The sequence below is a fragment of the Accipiter gentilis genome, chromosome 1, assembly GCF_929443795.1.
Source record: "Accipiter gentilis chromosome 1, bAccGen1.1, whole genome shotgun sequence".
In the NCBI taxonomy this organism is placed as follows: Eukaryota; Metazoa; Chordata; class Aves; order Accipitriformes; family Accipitridae; genus Astur; species Astur gentilis.
Genome location: NC_064880.1, coordinates 36185719 through 36204898, shown reverse-complemented (window position 1 = coordinate 36204898; position 19180 = coordinate 36185719). Strand labels below are relative to the sequence as shown.

Below are 19180 nucleotides of genomic sequence, written 5' to 3'. Positions count from 1 at the left end.
ATATGTGACCTAAAGAGAGAAGGGCTTGGAGCAGCAGCAAAATTAAAACTGTGCGTTTCCACTATATTCTTATCTATAAAATTCATTGCCTGCACGAATTAAATGCAGGGGGGGAAATGCCACCTCAGTAACCTACAAAAGTAAAAGGCCCTTTAGACAGAAGGTACTCGGGGGGTAAAAAGTATCATCACGTTACAAGTACTGTTATGTACAAATCACGCTCAATGGTGGAAAGACTGACATAGGAAGGGGCCTGTGGAAGTCAGGAGCAGCACAGACCCTGCTAGAGGGGGGTGCCTGGCTGCAGTCAGGCGAAAAAGGCATCGCAACACAGACGGAGGAGAGCCGAGAGGCGCCGACCCTTGCGCGGGGCCGCAGAGCCCAGCTTTGTTCCGCCTTGGCGGCGAGCGGCGGCGGCGGGGAAGGCGCCGCGCCGCGCCGTGCCGCGCCTAGGCGGCCATCCCGGCGCAGCCCCTGCCTGCTAGCGGCGCCCGCCGCCTCCAGCGGCCGCTGCCCCGACCCCACCCGACCCGACCCGACCCGACCCGACCCGACCGACCGACCGGCGCCGCGGCGCCCCGTCACAGGGCGGGGAGAGGCACGACAGGAAGTCAGTTCTGGTTCCTGGGTTAAGGTGCCGGGGCAGGAGCGAGCGCCCTGTGCCGGGAGCGGCCGTGGGCTCCGTGAGGCGCTCGTAAGTCTGAGGCGCTTCTCAAGCCGCTCCTCTCCCTTCCGCGGGGAGCGGCGGGCGCTCGGCCCAGGGGGCTGGGGCGCGGGCCATGGCGCCTGGCGGCGGGCTCCGCCGCCGCCGCCCCTGCCCTCGGCCCCTCCGCGCTTCCGCCACCCGCTCCCGGGGGCGCCGGTTCCCCCCCTCCGGCGCCGCTTTGCCCGGTGTCGGGAGCGGGGCAGGGGGCGCGTCGTTGGCGCGCGGAGGCGCGCTCGGTGCCTGCGGCAGGGCCGGGGCGGGGGGCCGCCGCCGCCGCCGCCTTCCCCCGCCCCGCCGCTCCGGGAGGGCCGCGGCAGCGAGGGCGGCGGGGCAGCGGGCTCGCTCGCGGGTGGCGGTCGCCCGCGGCGGCGAGCGGAGGAGCAGAAAGAGGCGAAGTGTCTCCATGGGCAGGAGGGGGGCCGGGGGGGGGGGGGGCGTAAAACCCCAGCTCTGCGATAGTCACCGTCTCTTTCCCTGAGCGCGGAGGGGCTGGCTGGCTGGCTGGCTGCGCCCCGGGCTGTGACGCCGGCGTGGCATTCGGGGCTCCTGCTGGGTTTCCGACTCTTCCCGCGGTCGGGCGAAGCGGGACTTCTGTCCGTTAGACAAAACCAACAACAGCAAAACACTACCAAAAAACCAAGCCCAAAGCGAAAGGGCAGTGAGCTTTCAGTCTCTCACGAATGATTACCTCAACAGGTTTACAGTTCCCAAGATGATGGCAGTGTAACTTACAAAATATTTCCATTGAAGAAGCTGTTTTGAAAGCAGAAATATGTAAAGAAGTACTCGCTACTGGATGGCATCTATGTTCTCATATGAACCTGTGAGAGGTAGGCATGTGTATTATGAGTGAATGTGTATATACACGATTAGCTAAAACCTTTTTTTCAGAATTTAAGGTGTTTTCTGAGGCACTATGAAAACTCAAAATGTGCCTCTTTAGTGATCTGTGGAGCTGGGATTTCAGGATGTATGCGGCAGTATGTTGCTAATCTTTGTGTTGGGGCTTTTTTGGCATTTGACTCATAGAAAATTCATATTACTGCTTTTTTTTTTTTTCCCCCCACCTATATCAGCAAAATGCTTCTCATTTGAAGCAAGTATTTTAAGAGCATCCACAGGTTTCATTCGGTTTGTTTACTCAAAAGTTTCTCTTACAACATTTGCTATACCCAGTTGTTTTCCAGTGTTCAAGTCTTTACTCAAAGATGAAATTCTCATTCTCATTGCCATAGCTCTGGCAACACAGCATTCACAGGTACATTTGCAGGACCCTCTCATCAGACAAATTCTGGAGCTAATCTCTTTCTCTAATTCTGTCCCTGTTAAAATAAATGCAACATTTTGTATTGCTGCATCTGCTCTGGCTATATATTACTGTTAATAATTGTGAGTCGAATTAATATCTAGAATGTCAGTTGCTAAAGACCAGGGTTGTCACCTTTGGGCTGACTATGTTCCAGTTGCTGTGTGGATACAGCATAACTAAGCCTGGTTAAAAGAGTGGGGATATTTGTTTGGGGGGGGGGGTTGGTTTGTGTTTGTGTTTTTTAATTTAGGATGGTTAGGGTTTTTTTTCCTCCTAACTGCATGTAGGGAGAAGAGTAAATGACAAGGAACAGTTGGCAAATTCCCTGATAAATATTGATGCCTATGAGGAGAAGCAGGAAAAGGAGCCAGTTTTTCTAACTGCAAGGAGTTCTGGATATGAGATAGATAACATAAGAAGCAGTTATTTATTCCAGCAGCAGGCAGTTCAGGGTGTGACTACGGAGTAGTTTTAATCCAATCTAAATCTAGACTGCTGCAGTCCTGCCCACAAGTAGTCTCATGTTCCCACTGCCTCCTTGTGTTGGTAGTAGTGCTCCAGCAGCCTCACAGTGAGCTAGCTCCAGCTTTAATTTTGGGGTTGTTTTTTTAGAGGGATTGTTGTTGCTTTTTTGAGGAGGTAGGGAGCTACTTTGGCATGCTCAACTGTGTAGCAGAAAAATGCTAATATCGATACAAGTAAGTGGCAAAAATACATGGCCAAAGATAGGGGAAAGCAGGAGTATGCTTTTCTGTGGCAGTGCAGACTTACATCACTGTTACATAACCATGACTTCATGTTACAATTTCAAAGACAATGCTGCCATTGAACACGGGAGTTCTGTCTGCCTTTTGCTCGTGTTTTCTGCTCCTGTGCTGGTTTCCTTGTGTTATCATGCCATTTGAAGTGGTCTGTGGAGCTGATCTGCATTAAAAATAACACAGCAAAAATACCTTTAGCATTTAGTTTTAAACTGGATTGGTTTGCTGATATGGTTCACAGTAAGGCTGCTTGTGCTGGAAGAAAGGGAAGGGTGAGGTGGAAGCAGAAATGAGTGTCTAGGGTATGGGGCAATATATGACCAATTCTTCTAGTTACAGTTCCATCTTAAAGGGTCACTAGTAGTGACTTCTATTGCCCCTTTCTTACTGCATGGAGTCTGGATTTTAGGGAGCTACCAGGAAATTAGCTACATTCTCCTTATTTTTCCCTACCAAGTAGGAAATCGGGTCCAGTGCTACAATGCTGCCTCTTGGATCCTTTACTTTTGGTACCAGCAGTCTAGATAAGAGCAGAACTCTTTGTTAATACTCCCAGTCTCAATCAATCAGTAAGTAAAATGCTGGAATTTAGGTATAAATTCTAAATACGGTTTTTCAAATTGAGATTTGAATTTGTGTGAATGAAATTAATGCCTTCATTTTCTATGAACTATGAATCATATGAAGCTGAACCCCATTCCCTCTATTAGAAGCTGAACATAGTCTTTTAAATCCCATTGCACTCATTTTTTGAAGTTACCTTTTATATGTACAGGACATTGCCGTTTACTATGTAAATTGTTACAAGTGTCTCTGGAGAATTCCAGAGTACAAAATCAACATCACTGTAAACTCTGCAATTTTTTTAAGAATATGAGAGCACACTTTAAATAACTTTCAGCCATAACAATACCCTTCTACAATTTAGTACCCGCCCCTGCAGTCAGCTGTAATGTCTGATTTTATTCACTGAACTACATAAAATAGTCCTTCATTTGAAACGGGGAAAAAAAGCCTACCCATTTATTTAAAGATGTGCTCCAGATATTAGAATGAATATTCCAGTTAGTGGAGAGATAGTCTCTGGGGAAGGAAGGGTGTGGATGAAGTAGCCTGTGTTACTAACAATGCTTTGAGACAGTATGCATGGACCTAAGATTATGAACTACTGAACTGGTGTTTAGCAAAAAAAAACAAACCAAAAAAACAAAAAAAAAACCAACAAAAATCCAAACCAACCTTTCACATGAAACAATGTAGGTGTTTTACACAAAACTTATAAACTTGGATTTAATACTTGTTAGGTCAAGCGATCCCTAAATGATTCCAAGCAAATAAAGAATTCACTTTGCCAGTACAGCCATGCCAGAGTTGAGATACAATTGCTTTTGCAATACACACAAATCATTAAAATGAAGTTTGCAGGACAAAAGGTGTGACATCCATATGTCTGTTGCACCTTCTAGGAAAGTCAAACCACACTTCTGTATTCAGGCTCTATGATACAGAAGATATTCAAGAGCAAGAAAACGTGAATAAAAGCTTCAAGCTGTGATCCTTAGAATTTTGACCAGGGTCCAAGGCAAGTTATCCTCATACCCTTCTTGCTTGGCTTATCTTCTTGTGACTGCACCACTTTCCTTAATAGTATCTGTGGTTTATGCATAATCCCAGAAGATAGTGAGAGATGATTGTGGCTGTCCATACTGTGTACTGTGAGGTAACCGTACTTTAAATATCAGGAGAGGAGATGTGAATTACTGATTTATTTATTTATTTATTCCTTAATGCTGGTACTTTGGGGGTTGTTTGGTTGGTTTTGGTTTTTTTGAAACTTCACTAACCTGTCCTCTACTGTACTTTACATTATGATAAATTTTTATCTTAAAATTCATGTCATGTATTACTAAAGAAGCAAAGGACCTATGTTAGCAAAGTTCACTCTGTCTTGAAATTGAAGTCTGTGACATTTTATAGTGTTGTAGTCTTATGTGTCATGAGCTGTAGTTTCAGAAATTGTTACTGAAATTGCTCACAAAGTGTAAAAAGTTGATAGTATTGTGTGAAAAGGTCTGAGTCTTGCTAATTCTTAGTGGTTGGTATTACTGATTTCTAGATAAAAGATGTTTTGATTCACCTTGTAGTGTTGCTTGTGTTGCCATTTTCAAATATGGCATAGAATAAGATATGTCCATGTGACTTAATGTTATTGAGCTTTCATCTTTTTATTGCTTAATGCCGAAAGCTGAGTTTTGGGGTTTTTAATGCTATCTGTTAATTCACAACTGAGTAAACATAAAGTGTTGAAAATGTCTTAAAATATGGTAACTGGTGATATGCACCAATTTTAAATCTCAGTCCTCAAACGCTGTAACTACACATACATTTACATTCTGTACACCCAGAATTAGATTCAGAGTTAACATGCTTTTATTTGGCTATTGCTTAAACCTATCCCTGGACATAAAATTAAATGTTGAGGTGAGCAGAGCTATAGTTCAAACTACTATGTGAGTTAATGCTCAAACATACTGCACATATTACTTGAATTTGATAGTAATACAAGTCATGTTATATATGTTTTTAGTTACATACTTCTATTTCTTAGCATTCTCTCTTTTCCCTTCTGATTACTTTTCAGGTCTGTTAACTTGACCATCTTTTCAGTGATGAAACAACATTGGGAATTATGGACAAAAACATCGGAGAGCAGCTTAACAAAGCTTATGAAGCCTATCGACAAGCATGCATGGATAGGGACCATGCTGTGAAAGAACTACAGCAAAAAGTATGCATTGGGTTCTGAATTGTATCTTTAAAGGCATCCCTCCCATGGAGGACGGTGGTACATGTAGATTTCAGTTTCACTTTAGCTATGCGCACTTTAGTGCATCTGTTAAAGTTGGAAATTGCCCTTATGAAACCAGACCAGTACGCTGCAGAGTAACTCATTAGGCTGTGAATATAGTAGGTGGGTTTCAGGTTTTTGACCTTTAATTTTTTTGTAGTTTTAAAGGTGAGAAAAGTGTTGTCTGTTTTGGAGGATTAATGAAGTCTTTTAATGTAAACAGCAAAGATGTATATAAAATCTACCTAGCTTTAATGAAGTACTTTTTGAAATTTAATTTGCTTTCTTAAAAAATTACTTTTTTAAATTATTAATGTAAATAGCTGAAATTAAATCTTTTTTCTTAATAGGCAGATACGCCATATGAATTACTAGTTTACTTGATGTAAAGGTCAAATACTCTAATATGTTAAGCACTGTGCAAACTATTAGGACAACAGAGTTTGTGTGTTGAAACATTTACAGCAAACTTTCCTTAAAATTATTAGACTAATTATTGATTTTTTTAAAAAAATAATCTGTACAATTATTCTTTAATTATGAAGTAACAGAAAGATTCTGGAAGCATTCTGACCAGTAAGGAGCACCTTTGAATTTTTACTTAGTCTGTTGTAGAATACATTACTTCAGCCAAAACTCTTCTAGGACTTCTCATCATGTATGCCAGCATATTGCAAAGCTGTCAGTTTGGGGCATTGTCATACTAATTTTATCATGCATATTCTGCCCAGCAGTGGAACCTCTGTTACAGGAAGGCTTGAATATTTTTGATGCTACAGGACTTTCTGATACTTCCATAAAACTGGTAGGCTGAGACTTTGTTCAGGGGCAGCTGAACCATACTCGGTGTCAAGTTATGGAAGCAGTAGTAGAATTGCGAACGGGGAAAGGTCTAGTAGAGAATATTCTGATATCTGGGCACAATTCCACTGTCCCCTTGCATAGCAAAATAAACTAGCCAAGGCACAGCAGAGCAGGTGACAAGTCAGTCATGTGTGCAGTCACCCACTATGCAGTCAATCTCCATTCTAGTCTGTTGAAGCAGTGCTGGTGCAAATCTGTAGTGTTTTCTGTACTTAATAAGCACAAGTAGCGTGTCAATACATTCTGTGCTGAAACTGCAACTAACTTCATAAAAGGCAACACATTTTAGAATGTTTGGGAATCTTTTATATTTTGTACCTTGTGATGAACAGTTAATTATTTGAAGGAAAGCCAGTCAAGTTAATTCTCCTGGGTCATGTAACAATACATGAAAGAAACTTCTGCCGAAGAAACAAGATGTCAAGTACAAGGTCAGATAGCCCTTCTAAAGTCTATGGAAGAAAACAAGAGAAGTGTGTGAGATTATCAGTGTTAAGTGAACTGAATGCTTGCAAGATTTCTCTCTGCATTTTCTCTGGTTCAGAAATGAAAACTGAAAGCCTTTCATAAAGGATTACTACCAGTTCAAATCTTTGTCCTAATCAAAATTTCAGTAGTTGGATTTCATGACTTCAAAAGAGAACAAAAGTATTTTTTCAAGAAGAGTTGATACTATAATTAGTTGGGGGGGGTGGGGGTGTTTCTGTTGTTTTTCATGTTTTTTAACCAAACTCCTGTTTTTTTAATTACCTTTCTACCACGCTTTACTTTAGTAACTTCCTCTGTTCATTGTGTGGCCTTCACACATTATTGGATTGTCCACCATTCTGTTGTTAACAGTTTACTACTTAAGTTACCGATAGGCCACTTGTTTTGCCAGTCTCTAGAGCTGGGAGCCATGTCAAGCACACAGAAGCCAGAGTCATCTCGGCCAGATGGTGTTTGATACAGATGGATGGTTGGTTGTCATGCAGATCTTCTAGTTGGTAACTTGTTGCTGCCATCTGACTCAAGGAATAATTTGTGCACACTGGCTGTCAAAAGCATCTTCTCTTCTGTCTGTTTTAGCTGTCATGTCTGTGCTCTGTACAGAAGTGTTGACAAGACATTGCTGTTGTACATTTTCAATTTGGTTCTCAGTGATTTTTCTGCTTCATGAGGTCTCTTATAGCTGCTGGAGTGTACTGCTCTTTGATCACTTTTTTTTTTTTTTAAACAAACTCATGAACTCTCATAGTACAATTACTACCTGGCCTTTTAAAATAAATTTTGCTTGTAGATTATTTTTTTTCCTGTCTGCTTTACAGACAAACACATTGGGCAGTAGGGGTGTGTGGAATTTAAATGTGACTGAGATTTGAGAATTAGATTGGATAGTATGGATAACCTATGAATAGACCTGAAAACAGTGACTAATCTTGTCCCAGGTCATGACCTGTTCAGTAATAGACATATTCTTAAGTTTAGAAAAATTTGGTGCATTCCTGTAAGTTTCCTTGCTGGGACTTCGCAAGTTTTCTTGCTTGTTTTCAGCACTACTGTAACTGCAACATTAGGCATGTGCTAATGAAATAATAGGTTTTGAATATTAGCATCTTCCTTCCCACCTGACCATTTGTTCAATTAACTGGCTGTCTAATAATATTTATACACTTTGGTGAAATGTGAGCAGTCATATTAGGCTCTGTACAGCCTGTTTATAGCATGAGATGGAGTATAGTTAGATGAAGAATGGGGCTGCTTGCTTGCTTTTCCCCCCATATTAGAAAATCTGGGGGAAGAAGTTTACATCTTTCTATAGATAAACTAACTGACCAGCATTCTGAAGAATACTAAAATTCTAATTTTAAACCTGAAGTATTCTATGGCTATGAATGAAGAATCCTAACTTAAAAGTTATCCTATCCTTTACAACTGCCGCAGTTGAAACAGTTACTGAGAATCAGGATTTATGTCCTATAATACCTTTTCTAATCAGTGCAATTTCAAAAATACAGACTTGCCAAAGGTGACTGTAGTTGGGTTTTCAAGCATAGGTCCACAGCTACAATTATCTTTAAAAATTAGACCTGCTTTTTATATGCCAAATAGGAGACCCGTAGTCAAAACGGAATAAGATTAATGCTAATTAAATTATATTTGCAGACAGAAAACTACATGCAGCAAATACGTGAACAGCAGGAAAAGATAGAGCTTCAAAACAGCATTATTGCAAAACTGAAATCACAGTTAGCTGCTCGGAATGCTAATAGAGGTATGTACTCCAGTTTGCACATTATTTCTTTTAATGCTGTGTTGCATTGATGAATAGTTCTGACTTTGTTGCTTCAGTTTTTACAATATACATCTCTCAAAGCAGTATCTTACTTTTCTGTGATCGTGAGAGTTAACACAACTGTGCGGTTTCAAAATCTATTTATAAAATGCAACACTTCTGAGGTCTCTCTTTATCCTCTTCAAGAAATGGTGAGATTTTCTTTAGAGGTAAGAACCTGCTTACACTGAAGCCAATAAAAGTTATGAAAATAATGGGTTTAAATCATTCACTAGAACTAAAAACAAAGTTGTTACATATTAATTTTACAATTATCTATTAATAAGTTTGGCTTAGGTTGTTCTAGATGCAAGTGCTATGGTTATACGTCTTTTATGTTAGATGAGTCTTGTGATGCTAATCTTACTGGATAACCAAAGCTTTATAAGCAGATAATTCTCTTTCAAATCAAATAGTCATTGATGGATAATTTTCCACTGTTTGACTGTATTACACAAATAAGAGAAAAGAGTCAAAGTAAGCATGTGTTAATCTGCCATGCTCATTAAATATTTATTCACACTAGCCTAACACTCCTGGTTTTCATAAATACTAGCGAAGTGGTTGGCTTTTCCTTTTAAGAGTACATGTACATTCTTTATTGCTGGTTTAGTCTTGCATTGTCTGTAAGCACAGAATTGGGCTTCTCTTATTTGTTTATGATGAAGGCTTGCTCAGAGAAAATAAAGAAGTTAGTATAAGCCTAGCTTCTTTTAATTTTGCTTGTACTTAGAAGCTGGCTGGGGAAAAATGCAGTGACAATCAGCTGCTTCTTTTCTTTAAGGTAATGTGCATCCCTACATACTGATGCATGAAGACTTCGAAACGTCCAACTTATCTTTCAGCCAGCTCTCTGAAAAACTGAATGTAGCAAAGCAAAGAGAAAAACTCTTAAAGGTATGGTCACCTGCAGTATCTTTAACATCACATCACATTTGTGCTGTGATTATACTAGGAGAACCTATAGAGATAAGTGAGATTTTTATTGGTGCCTTTGAACTGCACTTCTTCTAACACAACATCCTCACCTGAAGTGCATGAGTGTTGTGCCACTGCAGTCTACTTAGGTGAACTAAGCATCTATCTTTGATCCTTCTCAGTGCAATCACTGTTTGGCCATCGAGCTCCCTAGAATAGTTTTGATCATAAAGTAGGAACTTACTTGCTTATTTATTTCTTAACCTGCCAAAACCAGTGGTCAAGAAGGGGATTTCTCTTTCTCTCACAAGAGCTTTTCACACTACAACCAGTCTGTGTATTTTTGCAAGAAATAGAGAATCTGCACTCAAAAAGTGATGGAGAGTGAACTATCCGCTGCTCTGGAGAGTCTGATGATTTGTTTGGGTTTTTTAAATAGCCAGTTTTAATACGATGTCTCTTCTGCCCTTCTTCACTGAAGTAATACCGAGATTTTCACTATAGCCTGTTGAGAGTAACAGGAGTAAGAGTAAAGCAATAGTGCAGAATAGATGGGAAATACCTTGGATGGATTTTGCATATTGAGAAAAGACAGTGACAGAGATGCACAAAGTTGCACTGTTCTTATCCTAAGTTATCCTACTGTGTTTTCTGAGAACTGTCTTGTAACATAAAATCTCTTATTTTTGAATATGAATCTCCATAGCAGGGATCTTGTAAGAATCATAAAAAGACCCTTATACAAAATCAAATACTGGATTTAAAAATAATTAATTTGTTTCTTAAACCTGAGCTGTAAAAAATTAATTACTCTGAATTCACATAAATGCTTTTTTTTAATATCAGAAATGTTAATTTTAAAATAATTTAATTGGATTACTGATGCTTGCTTAATTATCTTGAAGGAATCTGATTTGAGACTAAGCCTTTGCAAACATTTTAAACATACTATTACCAAAGACTTACATACACTCCTTTTATTTAAAAAAAGTCTTTATATAATTTTTCTACACTAGAATCTGTAATCACAAGATGTCATTTCTTTCCTAGTCTTTGCATTTATTTGGAATACAACACAGCTAAAGGGTTAATTCTTTGATGGAACATCTTTGCATATTTTTGCATTTCTCTGTCTTGAGTTGGATGAAAATTATGTCTTACAGTTGCACATGGAGTCCATGTCCATTAGACCAAGCCTAATATTTCATATTCTTGTTTCTGAATGCTTGCTCAAGGACAATAGTTTTAAGTAACTTAGTCATATAATGAGTAGGAGAAAGGAAGCTGTGTTATCTGCTCTTCTCATGGGGAACCACTGAGAAATGATGCAATCTATACAGAAGATTACAGGCAATGCATGAGAAGCTGGAATCATTATTTCAGGGGCTATTTTCTTAATGGAATGTAAGTTATTTGTCTTTATCTGCATTTTTTTTCTGTAGTCAGTTATTGCAATGGCTTCTCAGGTAGTTTATCTAGATTTTGCTTCATCTGTGTGTTATGGAGGTGTACCTGCCACACTGTGCCATAAACAGAAATATTTCTGATATAACTCCATGCAGAATCAACTATTAATTATACAGTCTGTCTGCATTTAAACCCAGGCACAGTGCTATACAAATAAGATCCTTTCAGAGGGGATCAGTAGAGATCCCCAGAGTGCCAAGTCAGGCTGACCCAGCCTATTCTACATTCCTGTTACTGGGAATGTAGTAGCTCCCTTCCTCTAAGTGTTGAGAGCATGGACCTTGAGGAAAATATGGTTGACTGGACCAAGGCTGACTTCTGCAAAGGCACGTGGATATCTTTGTACCATCCTTCCAATATAAGGAGGACCCTAATGTTTGGTGTTGTGCCTAGTAAGCTTCCACTAACCTGGCAAGAGTGATAAAAGATGTCCAGACAGCACAGCAGAGGTATGCACACTTCTGTTAGCTCTGGCTGTGTCTTGGCCATGCCATTCATGGGCTGGCTGTGAGTGGAGATACACAGCAGTCTCTATACACAAGTCCTCATTTTACTGAATAAACGCAGGGGAGGAGAACCATGTAACCCCAAATTCCTGATGAAGATGATGGAAAACTAATTGTATTGTCATAAACGTGCTACATGTTTTTATGGCAGCTACCAATTTTTGCACTTTTTAAATGTAGAACTTCTGATGTGTGATTGATAATAAGGTAAACTGCATGGAATGAATGTATGGAACAAGCTGGGGAAAATGAACAGCAGCAAATCACCAAGACCACATCGAGTTAACCTATGAGTTCCCACTTCCCTATCTTTCTGAATAAATGAAGTAAAAGTTAAAAGTTAAAAAAAAAAAAAAAATCATGTCCCATGTTAAAAAAAAAAAAAAAAAGGCAAAAGGAGCTGATTCTTCACAGGATAGACAGTCAACCAGTGGAACTTCCTGCTTCAAGGGAAAATTGGACAACTTCATGAAAAAGAAATCTGTTGAGAGTTAATAAATACATAGAACCTATTACTAAGAAGGTCTGGGAATTTATTAAAGGATGCATCATGAGTGCCTCCTGTTTTCTTGTACTCCCTAGACATCATATTTTGACACCTGTTAGACCAAAAATCCATCATCCTGTCACTGACCCAGTATAGTTTTCTTGTATCTAATTCAATAAAGTATTGGCTTCTTCAGCTGTTGAAATTTGGAAGCTCAAATATTCTATTTGAAAGCCTGTGTTTTTCTAATCATAGTCTATCCACATTCTGCTCTATACCAACTAAATTATGTCTACAGTCATTGTCCTCTACTGCATTCACTGCTTTATTTTACTTCTCCACCAAAAATTTCAGGCTTGCAAAATGTACAGTTCCAGATAATAAATTGTTATTACAGCTTTTAAGTTAAAATGTTGCTGTTTCTTCCTGTCTTTCCTTGAAACTTAGAGTCTTTCCTGTGGCTGGAGGTGCCTGGGTTTATCGATAGCTATTGAAACTATCTTTTGCTAAGTCCTATGGAGTTTCTCAGTGGACTATATTCTGTTCTCCAGTAAAGTTAATAGAAATCCTGGATTAATTGTAATAGGTGCATGGTTAGAGCTTAAATTTCAGAGGTTTAAAATGAGGGAGGGGTTAGTTTTTCTGTATTTCCAATAGGTGGCCATACTTGTGTATTTTACCTGCTGTTGTCAAATTCTGTTGCCAGTGTGTCATAAAATGCTTTGGGTTTTGTTTTTGTTCACATTCATCTTCACTGAAAGAGTTGAGTGGACCAGATTGGTTTGGTGGTCAGTACTAAGCTATATACAAGATTATCAGATTTTTTTCAGTCCCCTGCTTAAGGAGACCTAAGGGACCTAAATTGCTGCCTGTTTGAGTATAGCCTGGCTAAACTGTATTAACTAGGAAGAATGTAGATCCAGTTACTGTTTCAGAGCCAAGGCTGCTCAGCAAACAGAAAACTTTAGTAAGCGAGATTAGGCAATGTGAAGTAAAGCTGCTTCTGCATGCTATTTTTAGTACAGAGTCAGACATCAGAATCCTTGTAAACTCCATAAAACATTAAGCTAAAGTCAATACCTGTGACAAGAAAACATGCTCATCTTCATGTTTTCCTGGGTCAAGAACCTCAGTGTTAAACACCGTGTCAAGTTTGTTGATCAGAATTTCTTGTGCCATGAAAAAGAGGACGAAACTGTGTGTCAGGAATGAATAATGCATTTGGTATACAAAACTGTTCATCCTGCAATAAATGTTTAGGGGCTTTTCATGCAGGACATAAGCAGAGGAATGGCAGATTTATGGTACTCCTCCTTGTGCTCAAAATTATCATGCTAAAATGACTTGCATAACTAAGAGCAGCTACCACAGCAATCTTGTACAGTTGTGTGTTCCAGTCAATACCAGCTTCTCTAGTGTCACTTTGTTTCCTACCTTTGATGCAAAGAAAGCTGTACTTCATGATTTTATGCTGGCTGACAATTTTATGCATTTAGCTGTTCTTTGCTGCTGGTGTGATGTATGCAGTAGGATTAATTAGGCCGTGTTACCTGATACAAGAAATTGTGGTATCGATAGCCTTTTTTGTTATTGCTTCATCTGTTCAAGCTATCTCTACCCAATAATAAAGAAGAGTTTGTGATTAAACTGTTAAAAGTTACAGTTAATATTCTTTGAGACCACTTACACTAGTTCATCAGTTGAATAATATTTTTCCTTGAAACCCTATGACAGTGTGTTTATTCTAGGAAGCCACTGAATGAAACAGGCCTTTATAGCACACTTCAGAGAAAAATAAAAGGACCTGTCTTTGTAGCAGTACAGTCTGGGGACTGACTGGCTGTGGAGCAGCTCTGCTGGAAAGGAGCTGGGGTTTTGTTAGACAGCAAGCTGAACGTGAGCCAGCAGTGTGTCCTGGCAGAAAAGAAGGGCAACAGCTTCCTGGGCTGTATTAACAGGAGCACAGCTAGCACACCCAGGGAAGCGAGTATCTCCCTCTGTTCAGCATTCATTGGGCCGCATCTAGAATACTACATCCAGTCTGGGGACCTCCAGTACAGGAAAGACTAGAGTGAGTTCAGCAGAGGCCTCACTGAGATATGCCATGAGAAGAAGCTGCAGAAACTGGACTTGTCCAGCCTGGAGAAGAGATGGCTTCAGGTGAAGCTAATAGCTTTCCAATACCTGCATTGAGGTTATCAGGCAGATGGAGCCAGGCTCTTAACGGTGGTGCACGGCAAGAGGATGAGAGAGAATGGGCAGTTGAAACATGAAAGGTTCAGATGACATAAGGGAGAACTTTTCACCATGAGGACAGCCAGGCATTGGAAAAGGTTGCCCGGAGAGGTTGTGCAGTCTCCATCCTTGGGGAATTCAACACCAAACCGAGTAACCTGATCAGACATAGTAACTGACCCTGCTTTGATCAAGAGCTAGAGAACCCTTAAGGTGCCTTCCAACTTGAATTATCCTCTGATCCTATCAAGCCTCTCCAAAAGAGAAGATATAATCTGTTCATAATACAGAGAGAACCTCTTTGCTGGCTGCTAATAGCAGCATGCTTAAAAGATCCATTGTATGGCCAAGGACTTAACTGAGCAGGTATGACCTGTGTGACATACTTATTTGTCATGGTATTAGCTTTATAAACTTCAGCCGGTTTATAAATGTTACCACATTGTTGCAAACACCCAAACTCATACTAGTATTAGAAACTGTAAGATCATCAAGCTATGAAGGGCTGTACTATTGAAAGATCCAAAAAGGTGTAATTGTTTCTCCAGTGTTTTTCCTGGTGTGATATCCTGATGGTGTGCAAGAATGGTGATTTACATCAGTATGTACTGATATATCTTCATTGCAACATATTGCATGGCTTTTCTCGCATTGTTTCCCATGTGGCTTTTCTCACTGCTTGCTTAAATCTTGTCCCCACTTCCTGCAGGAGAAGGTAGGAGAAATGAAAGAGAACTACTGGCCATTACTGCAGTGCTCCCAGTTATCTGAAAGCTTTTGAAAGCCCACATGTTATTTGGAGCTGTAATAGTCCCAAACAGATAAATTCTGTATGTTCAGACCAATGCTGTATCACAGGCTCAGTGAAAGTTATTTTACTTGGCGTTGTTCTTCAAGGGCAGGTGTTGTCTTTGACATAAGCTTTTTCATAGGTGTTTGGATTTCCAGCAAATCTTTTTCAAAGGAAAATACAGGAGACGCTGCATCCCATTGGCTTTTTTTTCACAATGAGGGTGGTGAAACACAGGATCAGGTTGCCCAGAGAGGTGGTAGATGCCCCATCCCTGGAAACATTCAAGGTCAGGTTGGATGGGGCTCTGAGCAACCTGATCTAGTTGAATATGTCCCTGCTCATTGCAGGGGGTGGTTGGACTAGATGACCTTTAAAGGTCCCTTCCAACCCAAACAATTTTATGATTCTAATGTTTGGGAACCCTGTGACCAAATAATGGCTCAGTAGTAGCTTGGGGTCTGTGAACCCACACGATAGAATATCACTGCCTTCACTTTCCTGGAATGGTAAAAAGCAGTTCCCCATACTATAGCTACTGTGACTTTGTAGTCTTTAAAGAACATGGAAAAGGTATATAGTTATAAAATTATGTTCAGCATCTGGCCCTGCTATAACTTTCTTCAAAGTATTTTCAGATCTGTTAGGAATACTTTTACGCATGTCTCAATCTCTTAACATAAATCGGGTTTTTTCCCACATTACCAGATATGATTATCTTTTCTCATTCATCAGATACTTCCTTAACTTGCTATGAATTTTCTGTCCCTCATAGTACTGTAATTCTTCCTAGTGTTCTTCTTGTGCCATTTGAGAAAATGAAATCTAGCTACTGACTGTAGCATCAGTTACAGAAGATGATATGTGGATTGTTTAGCCTAAAATCTAGTCTTCTTGTTTGGTTGTTTTTTTCCAGAACTATATAAAAAAATATTTCTCCTTTTTTTCTCTTTTGCTGTTTGGGTTTTTTGGTTGTTTTTTTTTTTATAGGAGTCAATACTGTGCCCTGGCAGTCAAAAGGGCCAATTATGTCCTGGGGTGCATCAAGCACAACATAGCTAGCTGGTGGACGGAGGTGATTGTCCCACTCTACACTGCACTGGTGCAGCCCCACCTTGAGACCTGCGTGCAGTTTTGGGCACCTCAATATAAGAAGGACATCAAACTATTAGAGTGTGTCCAGAGGAGGGTGACCAAGAAGCTGAAAGGCCTCGAGGGCAAGACTTACAAGGAGCAGCTGAGGTCACTTGGTTTGTTCAGCTTGGAGAAGAGAAGGCTGAGGGGTGACCTCATCGCAATCTACAATTTCTTCAAGGGGGGGCAGCGGAGGGGGAGGTGCTGATCTCTCTCTGGTGACCAGTGATGGGGCACGAGGAAATGGAATGAAGCTGCATCAGGGGAAGTTCAGGTTGGACATTAGGAAAATGTTCTTCACTGAAAAGGTGGTCGGTCACTGGAACAGGCTCCCCAGGGAAGTGGTCACAGCACCAAGCCTCTTAGAGTTCAAGGAGCATCTGGATGACACTCTTACTCATACGGTTTAGTTTTAGGTAGTCCTGTGAGGAGCAGGGAGTTGGACTCAATGATCTTTATGGGTCCCTTCCAACTTGAGATATTCTATGATTCTGTGATTCTATGATTCTGTTCAAGGGTCTGCTTGAAAATTAAGGTAGATGCAGAGTATCACCTTCTTCAGAATTGTTTAAGATTGATTGAAATTAATGAAATATTATTTTATATATTGTACATACAATATATTGTACATAAAATGTTAATGTAAATGATATAGTAAGTGAACCAAGAGACTGTCTTTATTTTTTATAAACACTAATAGGACATTCAGAAATTCAGAACATATAGTTGTTTTGAGTAATCATATATGATGAGTTACATCTATGTGTAGTGGTAGAAGGTCTTTACTATCAGTTTAAAATTAATAATGTAATAAATAAGACTGACCCTTACTTATGTTGCAAAAGCTTAATTTAGTTTATTCCAGACTGCTGAACAGTGATATTCCACAAGCCTCAATTTTATTAATTGTACTGGTGTTTCTAAAATTATTTTTTAGGAACAGTTAGAAAATGAGAGCATGAAATTGAAGCAACTTGAGGACAAAAACAATCAAAAGGAAAGGAAGCTTGTATCTATTATTTCCAACCAAGAAGATAAAATAAGAACTCTGAAAAGCAAATTGAAAGAATTAAACGAAGCACAAAAGGGTATACAGATGCCAATGTATAAAAGGGAGGTAAGATAAGAAACCAAGTAGAGATAAAATGAAAAAACCAAACATCTGTAAATTAGTACTTCTTTCAAACATGTTTATACTAATTATTCTAAGAAACTTTTTAAATTTCAGCATTATATAATTACTAGGAAATGATTAAAGTATATAAAGCACATAGGAAACACTGAACTATTAAATATATATTTCTTGGTTTGTGTGTTAATTACTTTATGTTATGTCATTAAAATTTTAGTAATTGTGAAAACTCCAGATTAGCTTTTCTGGTTTATAATTTTCAGTTGGAAGTTCTCACCAAGACTGAGTTGCTTTTTTCACTTTTATGCCACCCTACATTTGTTACAGAATAGTGTGCAGAGTGCTATTCTGTCCTTGTGGGATAGCTAGAGTGCAGTCACGGATGTGAATCTGACTGTGTAAACATATTATAGCTAGCTAATTTAAAGTGAACTAGGTAAGGGTAGGACCACAGCAACACATAACTTGTTGCTATTAGACTTGCCAAGCATTGCTTAAGTTACTGTGGCAAGCATTTGTAACCCATGTTGCTAGGTGTAAGGCAGCTCAAATGTGTCTATGGGAGCTGCAGTTGCAGTTTAGTGCAAGGTAAGACAAACCTGTATGCTATGGGTCTGTGATTATAAACAATGTATCACTGAAATCAGCTGATTTGGCAGACATATGATCAAGTTCTGTGTCTGATTTGGAGCACATATGAACTACCGAGGCCATCTGGTAACGTAGATCTAGTGGAACTGCAGCTTTTAATGACTGGTTATTATAAAAACTCTCTTTGATACCTTGCAGATTTAAAACTATGTAATACTAGAGTGAACCACAAGGTGGTAGTCAAAGTTAATAACTTATTTTAAAACCTGCTAGAATGCTTGAGATACTAGCTTGTGATGTGTTCGTTGAAAATTTCAGTGAATAAATTGGTTTTTAAGAGCTAAAATAGCTGGATACCTCACTAACAAGTTTATACATAATACATAATCTTACCTTATACATGATTGAAACAGAATTACAGTCAAGCAATATTCTTAGAACCAGTTTCCTTTCAAGGGATTATGAGCAGAGGAATGCCACACTGGGTTGCTAAGTTAAACTAAAAATAGGAATTTCACACAAACAGTAAAAAGCTGCTTTTGTCATTTTGTGAATGTTTTGAGAGCTTCCAGAAGGAATAGGAGAAGGATCCCATGACATCTTTATTTATATCAGGGTGAAGAGCAAAATTAATGTGCTAACCTGTGATCAATATTTTCATATTTTACTTCAAGGTGAAAAGTAAGAAAGTTGTTCCAGATAAGCCTGAATTATCGCTAGGGATATCTGGTATTTCACCTATGCCTGAAAGGTAAATACTTCTGCAGCATTTTTTTAATTTGCTTTTAATTGTTTTTTCTGCCATTAAATAAGACCAGCCATTTCCCTCTTTTCTGCACAGTACCTTAAAAAATGGATGGGGGGAAGGGAGGAGCAGGAGGGGTCAAAGAGCCGGTGTGAGAAGGTAATAAAGCCAGCAACTATGTGGAGTCATAGCTGGGGCTTTGCAAGTATATAGGGATAAGTTGGGAGGAAGAAAAATAGCCACTTGGTTCAGCAGGAGGTTGAACTGTGGGAAACAGCAGTGGATGTTAATGCTGGGTTTTGGATAAGCATTAAGTCTCTTCAGAACAGGAATGTACAACCCTAATGAATTAACTGATGGCAGCACAGCAGAG

The 19180-nt window shown here is 39.7% G+C and overlaps 1 protein-coding gene across 3 annotated transcripts in view; it reads left to right on the top strand.

Moving 5' to 3' along the window:
• Positions 1-610: 610 nt before the first annotated feature.
• Positions 611-19180, top strand: part of TANK (TRAF family member associated NFKB activator) — a 28986-nt gene continuing 10416 nt past the window's right edge. For all 3 annotated transcript variants that reach the window (XM_049834455.1, XM_049834366.1, XM_049834277.1), the window contains exons 1-7: positions 611-694; positions 1403-1536; positions 5418-5564; positions 8634-8742; positions 9587-9699; positions 17277-17456; positions 18737-18813. In XM_049834455.1, coding sequence (XP_049690412.1) covers positions 5466-5564; positions 8634-8742; positions 9587-9699; positions 17277-17456; positions 18737-18813 — 578 coding nt within the window. In that variant the 5' untranslated portion in view covers positions 611-694; positions 1403-1536; positions 5418-5465. The remainder of the gene's footprint in view (positions 695-1402; positions 1537-5417; positions 5565-8633; positions 8743-9586; positions 9700-17276; positions 17457-18736; positions 18814-19180) is intronic.